The 8751-nt window shown below is 55.8% G+C and overlaps 1 protein-coding gene across 3 annotated transcripts in view; it reads right to left on the bottom strand.

Annotated features, from left to right (window-relative positions):
* Positions 1-423: 423 nt before the first annotated feature.
* DVL3 (dishevelled segment polarity protein 3) overlaps positions 424-8751 on the bottom strand; it is a 33481-nt gene continuing 25153 nt past the window's right edge. For 2 of the 3 annotated variants that reach the window (XM_042042610.1, XM_042042612.1), the window contains exons 4-16: positions 8579-8685; positions 7867-8002; positions 7518-7611; positions 7069-7138; positions 6637-6776; positions 6363-6439; positions 5796-5863; positions 5386-5436; positions 5115-5264; positions 4226-4357; positions 3829-3996; positions 3006-3218; positions 424-2719 (exon numbers count right to left, since the gene is read on the bottom strand). In XM_042042610.1, the coding sequence (XP_041898544.1) occupies positions 2295-2719; positions 3006-3218; positions 3829-3996; positions 4226-4357; positions 5115-5264; positions 5386-5436; positions 5796-5863; positions 6363-6439; positions 6637-6776; positions 7069-7138; positions 7518-7611; positions 7867-8002; positions 8579-8685 (1831 nt within the window). In that variant the 3' untranslated portion in view covers positions 424-2294. The remainder of the gene's footprint in view (positions 2720-3005; positions 3219-3828; positions 3997-4225; positions 4358-5114; positions 5265-5385; positions 5437-5795; positions 5864-6362; positions 6440-6636; positions 6777-7068; positions 7139-7517; positions 7612-7866; positions 8003-8578; positions 8686-8751) is intronic. The other variant, XM_042042611.1, reaches the window with a different exon arrangement.

Below are 8751 nucleotides of genomic sequence, written 5' to 3'. Positions count from 1 at the left end.
GCGCGGAAATTACATTTCCGCGCGGGGCATATTGGGAGTTGTAGTCTGTGGCGGGGCGAGGACAGCGGCACGCAGCGAGAGGCTGGGCCCGGGGTGCGCCCGGGCAGGAGGCCGCGCTCGCCATGCAAAGTCCTGAGCTCGCCTCTTCCACAGGGCTGCTGGCTCCCGCTGGCCTCGCGCACAGGCATGCCCGCTTTCCCCCGCGCCAAAGGCCGCTGGAAACGGGGACCCAGGAAACCCTGAGAGCCCCCGCCCAGGCTCCGCTCCGGAGAGACTCAGCCCGCAGCCGCCCTCGGCAGCCCGCGAAATGACAGCTGGCACACTGGCACAGGGTGCGCTCATCCTGCTGGGATCTCGCTTTAGAGCGAAAGGCAGGAGGACGCAGGAGGCTGGGGGAAAATAATGAACGACACAAGGCAGGAGTCCAATAAAACTATGTTTATAAATAAAAACAAGGAGATTGGTGTTGTGTTTATAAAACCCAGCGGGTAGGGCAGGTCAAGGGGTGAGCAGTGGCCAAGGAGGCTGCTGGGGACAGTCTGACTCCAGCGGGAAGAGGGGAAGGAGAAGCTTCAGGGAGTCAGGGAGATGAACTGATGGCATGTGAGAGCTGGCAGAGGGGCTGCAGGGGCAATGCAGACTCCCAAGGAGCAAAATACATTTCAACTCCATCGTATAAAAACCGTGAACACAAGAAAGACCAAAGGAAGCAATGCTATGGAGGAAGCCACGGCGTGGCAGGAGGAGAGGGCGCCGGGGCGCCAGCACCAACAGCAGCAGGGTCGAGCTTGTCCATACCGTACCGTGCTTGGCCCTGGGCATGGGGAAGGGGCTGCCCCAGCCCCAGGCACGTCTCCGAGTACCCAGAAGTGGAAGAAAGGCAGGGAGCACTGGAGCAAACAGACTCAACTGTCCCAGCACGTCTGTGGGCACTGAGCCCAGAGGCCATGGTTCAGGCTGCAGTCTCGTCCCTGGAGGGCTTGTGTGGCCCCCAGGCACCATTCACAGCCCAGAGGGAGCCGGGCTGTCCCGGAGGTTTGTCCTCCCAGCAGCCAGGCCAGCAGCACCAGGCAGAGGAGGACACAGACTTAGGCCCTTCAGAGGACAAATACAAGGGAACCTCCACGTTTCTCCAACGCATGAAAGTGAACCAGGTGTGTCCCACCCTCGCCTTCTAACTCCGTCCAGGCCCTTGAAGGTATCACATAGCCGAGCAGCAGCGCGACAGCAGGAGGGAGAAGGCCACAGCTGCCACCACCAGCCCCAGGCATGGGACAGACCCTACAAACAGGACAGGCAGCAGCACATTGCAGGCAGGAGGGCAAAGAGCAGGATGGAAGGAGCAAAGCTCTGCCCTTAAATCCCCCCAAAGTACCCCAGGGTAGGTGTAGGGCACTGAGTCACGCAAGAGACTGCGCACAGGCACTCACCACCACTCTGGGCTGGATGCAGAGGTACCGCCCCAGCCCCAAGGCCTGGCCAAGGTGAAGGAGGGTCCTGCCATGGGGGCAGTGTCAGGCTCGGACCTAGCCCAATATGTGGGCAAGAGAAGGGAGGCAAGAGGGAAGTGGCAGCATCTCTCCACTCCCTGGAGGCACTGAAGCCCTGGAACATTCATGCATTAGCCAAAAGGCAACTACAACGGGATTTAAAATACATATATAAGGCTGGTCCCTGCTCCCCCTCTCAGGGCTGTGGGAAGGGCAGGGCATCTTCCACGAGGGGGAGGAAAGAAGCCATCTTCAGCGCCATGCGTGCCCAGCGCCCCTGGAGCTCCGTGTCCTGCTGTCGGGCCACGCCACGCTCCAGCTCTCCCCCCCACGGGCGGCAGGCTCAGAGAAAGTCAAACACCCCGTAATTCTTTGCTGCTTGATAGAAGAAACACAAAAGGGTGAAAAGAAAGAAGAGATGTTTAGGGTGGAAGGACTGAGGCAGCAGTGACACACGGGCAAGCAGCACAGGGTGCTGGGACGGATGCGGATTAATGGGGTTAGAAAGAGGATGGCAGGAGGGAATTACCATCAGCAATACACAAGTCTGGTGGCGGGATGGGCTGACAGCACCCAGCAGGCCTGCCAGGCCTGTCCACCCAGCTCGAGGAGGGATTAGAATCAAGGTTTAGTTCCATTTATTTTTTTTTTTCCCTTTTTTTCTTTTCGTTATCAAGACAAAAAAAAAAGAAACAAAAAAAACCCCCCAAAAAACAAGGGGTGAAGCCAGGGCTGGTCCTAGGAAACAAACGACAGGGATAGAAGGGGGAAGGAGGGACAGCAGACAGACAGGGGATGGGCGCTTCACATTACATCCACAAAGAACTCACTGGGGTTGCCCATGGCCATTCGGAAGGACTGTCTACTGGCTGTCAGTTCGGGGGGCACAGAGGCCAGGTCACGGCCTGGCGGCGCCCCGGGGGGCCCCATGGCTGACGGCGGTGGAGGCATCAGCAACATGGGGGGGCTGAAGAGAGGGGGGAGGCCGGGAGGCCCGTACGACTGCTGGCTGTGGTGGCTGCGGATGCTGTGAGCCAGGGAGTGCTGGCTGCGCTGGCTGTGCTGGCTGGCTGGCACCGAGCGCTCGCTGGCTGCACGCTCGCGCCGCATGCTGCTCCTCGTGGTGTGGTCCGACTCGCTCCCACTGCCGCCCGACTTCGACTCCCCAGTCTTCTCTCTCTCCTTCCTCCTCTCGCTGCCACTGCGATTGGAACCGCTGCTCCGGCTCCCTGCAAAGCACACGAGGCAAGGTTAGGTGCCAGCTCGGACAAGTCAGGAAGAACGGATGCTCCTCCAGCCAAGGGAGGATTGCAGCACGCTCTGGCACAGCCAGGCGCCAGCACAGTCTGTGCTCTCAGTCTCCTTTCAGCAGCAAGTCCCATGACCCTTCCAACATGGCTTTTGCCCTGGCTTCCCCCACATAGGGCTTTGCCTAAGCAGCCTTTTCCTGCTGCTTCCCTGTGCTGAACGGGACACCTGCCCACCTGCAGGCATATTTTAGTCCTTTTGACTCACCTTCACTGTGCTGGCTGCCTGCACTGCCCCCTCCATAGCTGTAGCCTGGGTCAGGGAAGCCGGGATGGGGGTTGTATGGATGAGGCGGTGGATACTGATATGGGAAGGCCATAGGCCAGGGTGCAGCTCCTGGGTGGGGGAGTGGAGCCAAAGTGTCCTGATCAGAGGCACCGCTGGAGCCATCATGATCATGAAGAGACAGATTAGCCATGTCTGCAAGAAAGCAGAGAACAGGGGTTAATCCAAGCAGAAAAACAACCACGTGTGGTGAAGCAGCTTTCCGTCCAGTCTTGCTGATGGGATATGCAAGGAGACACAAGAAGTTGGCACTCTCTCTGCTAGTCAATGCCACCATTTGTGCTTCCTGGCTGAACAACTGCCAGGCTGTGGGAGTCCAAACTGCCACTCTAATACAGAGACCAGCTTGGTGGAAAAGGACCACATCAGGGCTACAGCTCACCCTGCCAATTCATTCCCCCATCCCTCTTATCTGACCAGAACCCAGTTGCCTGAGCACCAACCCCTTGCCAGCACTGAAATTCAGAGGCTGGAGACAGTCAGTAAATACTAAGACTCTGCTATGACTGCCCAGGAGAAAAGATCACATAGTAGGTGACTCTGTCAATGCTGCTTCCAACTTCACTACCTCAGCAGCAGGACAAGGAAGCTGGGATATTCTTCGTTGCTCCCTTAACAGGGTCTGTAGAACAAGGGGCCCAGCCTGATGGCAATGGCTGTAGGTGTGTCCCTATGGTGTCAACAGGGCTCTGCAGGACCACTACCCCCTCCATCCACTCCCTCCCACCCACGCCAAGAGCCATACTTCCACAGAGGTCCCCGAAGATGTAATAGCACTGCTCCGAGAAGGTGATCTTGTTCACAGTGTGTCGGATGTAGCCAGCCTTCAGCAGATTGCTGGCATATTTGCGGGACTCACGGCGGTCTGTAAAGCCCTCCACATGGTGATAGAGCCAATCTACCACATCCGAACCTGCCACCAAATACAGAGTTAAATTTGGCAAGAGAGAGCAAGACGGTGGCCCTTGAGGCAAGTGAGCCACACTGGAGAAAAGACGAAGTGGGCCAAAAGGTTCAATTTGTGACTCTTGGCTAGTCAACAGTTTGTTTATGGTGACAAAGATGCTCCCTTTGTCATCTGCTTAAAATGGGCCACCCACTCCCCAGTCCCTGCCTCTGCTGCAGGCAGCACAGTCTCTTACCAATGAAGGCATTGGGGATGGTGATCTTCAGCCACATGCGATCACGCACCTCAAGGCCTGACTCTGGTGAGGCCATGGCTTTCACAATGGTCGCCATGTCACTGTGGATGGACAGGTGAAAGTCATCGAGGCCTGTGGTGTGGATGAAGGAAGGGAGGCAGAGGTGAGAGAGGGCAGAAGATTCAAGAGGGCCAATGGAAGCATCACACACAGGAGGAATGGGCCAGGGAACAATACATCGCAGACAGCCTCAGGGTACATGCTGTGTAACCCCCCTTCCAGCCTTCCCATGTCATCCTTCACATGTCAGCCATCTCCTCTTGGGCAAAGCCCGGGCAAGAGTCACATACTTAAAACAAACTCCTGGCTTGTTGCCTCACCCAAGCTCTCCAGACCCTTGCTTCAGGGGTCTATATACCAAATCACCCCAAACCTTCAGAAAGCAACCGAGAGCCCTGTGCTCAGCAGGACCCTGCCCCACCACAAGGCTCTTTGCACCCAGCTGCCTCCTCCATCCTGCTCTATCTGCTGTCTGGAAGGAGCTCTCAATTGCTCCAGGTACATGCTGAATCCACCTGGCCCCACATTCTCAGCCACTAACCCCTGACTGGTCTGAGCCTTTCCTCTGCACCTGCCACAGCTCCTCATTGCACCCAGGCTCCTCTACTCTCCTCACACAGAAGGCTGAAAAACATGATATTAATTCTCCCAGGCAGAACTCCCACTGATCCAAGTGCCAGCCTGGTGAGAGCTGCCTCCCTCCCAGTCCCTTGGCAGGGCAGATCTGGCCCACCCCAGCTGTCCCCAGGCAGATGTATTGCTCCCTTCACAGCACAGTGAAGGTGAGGAGGCCGTGCAGCGGGTGCAGCACGGAGGCACAAGAACTTACGTTCAGTCTCTGGGATGGAGCTGGTGATGGAGGAGCTGGTGGAAGTGATTGTGCTCATGGATGGACTCATACCGTACGCTGGGTAGGTGCCAGTCATCGCTGCCGTGTGAGACACCCAGGCTGCCGGGTCAATGGGCCGGATGGGCTCACCTGCATTGAAGAAAGAGTCAGTCAGCAGCTGTAAGAAACTATCACCTCATCAAAAAAACCTCTGGGGAGGGACAGGGACTCAGCATAGCCCATTCCATCCCCAGGATTTGCCGGGACTCACCCGGATCGGAGCATGGAGAGTCTGGCCCAGCCCAGATCCGCTGGGGAGCAACTGGGAGAGAAAGAAGAGAGGGAGGGTCAGCAGGAGAGGTGCAGAGGGAGAGATCCCCCTATCGCTTAAGGGGGGTTTCTCTTTCCTCTGGCGCCCCGAGCAAGTGACCTCCCTGCCCCAGTGAAACGCGTCCCCAGCGTGATGTGGGAAGAAGGGCTGGGCTTATGGGCATTTTGGCCTGGGAATAGGGCATAGCAGCCTCCTAAAAGGAGAGCTGAAACTCTATCAAACCCCAATTCAGTGCCCCATGGAGTCACACACACAGGGGAGGAACAAGACAACAACCAAGTAAGTGCTTAAGGCAGGGCTCTCACATGAGCTGGGCACCAGCGCTAAGGGTGGGTCAGCTATCCACTTACTCCTGGGTAACGAGAAGCAGCCCCGCGGACTGGGGTCCCAGCACTTGGCCACTGTCAGGGTGATGGGCCTGCAACAAAAAGGTGAGACTTAGAACCAGAGCACAGTAGCACAAACCCCTGCATGATGGATGGATGCTGTGTGCCAGCTCTCTCCTGGGAGACAGGGAGAAGCTGCCAGTAAAGTGACCTTGCTTCCCTCCAGCTATGGGTTTCCCTAGCGACATGAACAAAATGATGTGACCCTGCTGAGGGTTGCTAATGACCCAAATAGAATCAGAGAATCACAGCACAGTTTGTTTTAAAGGATCTTTAAAAGTTATCTAGTCCAACTGCCCTGCAATGAGCAGCGACACGGCATCCCCACAAAAAAACGGGCACAGACCCCAATTCCTTTGGCTGCAATTCTTGCTTTGGGCATGAAAACCCAGGAATCAAAGCAACACCAAAACCCTAAGTTCTGAGCTTCTGCAGAGGCACTGGCAGAGGTGGCTGGAAGACACAACTCACACACCCCAAGCAAACACTGTGCAGATGCCCCTGGATGGAAGGAACAATCCAGGTACTCACCCCGGCTTGTGCACAATCTCCCTCAGCACCCGCACAGCATCATCGTTGCTCATGTTCTCAAAGTTGATGTCATTTACCTGCAAACAACACAAAGAGGTGAGTCCCAGAGATGTGACCAGAGGCTGAGCTCCCCACTCAGCTCAGCAGTGACTCAGCTTCCCTCTTCCAAGCACAGCTTCCTGGGTTTAGCCTGCCAAAGTTCTCAAGGAGGCTTCTGGGTCTTTTCTTGCTGCTTTCCCGGGCCCAAAGATGGAGATATGTGGGTGTGAAGTACCTGCAAGAGCATGTCTCCCGGCTCAATCCTGCCATCAGCTGCCACAGCGCCACCCTTCATGATAGAGCCAATGTAAATGCCTCCATCCCCACGCTCATTGCTCTGTCCCACAATAGAAATGCCCAGAAAGTTGTATTTCTCTGCAGGGATGGAAAGAGAAAAAAGTAAGTCACCCCAAAGCAGCAGGCACAAGCAGCCCTAACCTCAGAAAAACCACATTCTAATGATGGTGATCTGCACCCCTGTCCCAGAGAGATGTCCTGGGACACACAAACTCTTGAGAAACTGTTGCTACAAGACAAGCCAATCTTCTACAGAATCCATCTCCTCACTCCTCCCCCATGTGTTCTCCTTGCCCCCTCCCCAGTTCCCTCTCCGCGACCCAGTCTCGCTCTGGAAGAACTGCAGGCTCCATGCACACCTCCCACTCACCCATATTCAGCGTGACCGTGATGATGTTCAGGGACATGGTGGAGTCTGTGATGCTGCTGAAGGACGATGACTGCAACGTAAGTGAAACATGAGATGTCCTCCCGTGCCTCAGTAACATTCCCAGCCCTAGCTTCCTCCACTTGTCCTTTCCTTCCTGCCCCTCCTTGTGGCACCACAGCCACCACCCACAACTCCAGTCTTATGCTGGGAGCTTTGCAGAGCCAGAGAACATCAGCCATGACCCTTATGACCTCTCTACAGCCAGGACAAGACCTGTGGTCCCAGCTCTTGAGGCTACATTGGCTTGGAAAAGGTTCACACCACTTTTTGAAGTCTCAGCACTTGGACACCTGTCTGAAGCCGTGCCCACAGCAAAAACAGCTGAATCCCTGAGAGCCCACCCTGACCGGCACTGCCCTCCCCAGGATACCCAGCCCCTCCCTGGGTACCCGCTCAATGCGTGGAGCCTTCTGTTTCCGCCGGCGTCGCTTGTGCCTCCTCATAAGACGGGAAGCACTGCTTTGCTCTGTTGAACTGCTAAACCTGCAGGCAAAAGCAAGAGTCAGCTCTTCTGCTGCCACGGTGGTGGCTCTGGCAGCAAGAGAGCCATGGAAATGGCACAGGGAATAGAGGACTGCAGGGGAGAACATGCACATGGGGGAAAGACAATGGCAGAGGGGGCTGCTAGGTGAGACAGAAGCAGATCTGAGCACAGGATTACTGTGCCCTGCAAAGGCATCTCTCTGTTCTGGGAGTCAGGGGGAAGTTAGTGTTTCCCCAAGATGCAAGCTCTCCTACCTGCTGGTAGAGTCATCTTCATCTGAGTCGAAGAAGCTGGTGGTTTCCAGCTCACTGCTCATGAGTGTGGAGGAGCTCTCGTAGCCACCCAGGTCTCGACGCCGCTCTCCCTTCACTGTCCCATTCACCCTGGGTGCTGTGAAAAGACAAGACTCAGTGGGCTTGAGACAAACCCTTCCCCTCTGCAGGGCTCATGGCAACCTCCTCAGAACAAATCTGGCCATCAGTCAATCCCATCTAGTGCCAGCTAACTCCCAGTCTACCCTGGGATCAGATCCATCTTCTATGAGATACCTCTTCTACCACTACAGGGTGGGGAAGAGGCTGATGGGCCAGCAGGAACAATGCTGCTAAACTTGTGGAAGACTTGCAACTTCTCCTTGGTAGAGCAAGAAGTAGCATGAGTGGCAAAGCTAAAGCACATTCTACTTCTCAGCTAAGAAGACAGAGGCACAAGTGTCTCCTGCTCTTGAGGCTTCTACAGGAGATATCTCCTTTGACCCCAAAGAGTCCAACACCAAGCTCTGATGTAACACAGGTGTTAGCTCCTGCCTCCAGTGTGAGGCTACGGCCCTTCTAAAAGCCATAGAATAGGCCTTCTAAGCTGGGAAGGTTCTGCAGAGCAGAGAAAGCTGCCCCAAGTCTGGAGCTAGTGCTGCCACCATGCCCCAGCCATGCCCTGCAGAGTTCTCACCATCTTACTGACACTCACCATGCTCAGGCCCATCTGTCCGACGAGGTCGTTCCCTTTGCGACGACACCACCGAGTCTGTCTCTGTCTCATTGTCCAAGTTTTCCCGACTCCCCCCAGTGTTAGGGCTGTGATGAGATAAAACCAACAAATATGTGCAACAGGGAACAACTTGACAAGGCTCTCTCTACCTC

This window comes from Corvus kubaryi, unplaced genomic scaffold, assembly GCF_017639235.1.
Source record: "Corvus kubaryi isolate FWS band 111438036 unplaced genomic scaffold, C.kubaryi_AGA036_p1.0 37397, whole genome shotgun sequence".
Taxonomy (NCBI): domain Eukaryota; kingdom Metazoa; phylum Chordata; class Aves; order Passeriformes; family Corvidae; genus Corvus; species Corvus kubaryi.
Note: the sequence above shows the minus strand (reverse complement) of the source record. Positions and strands in the feature narration are given on the sequence as shown.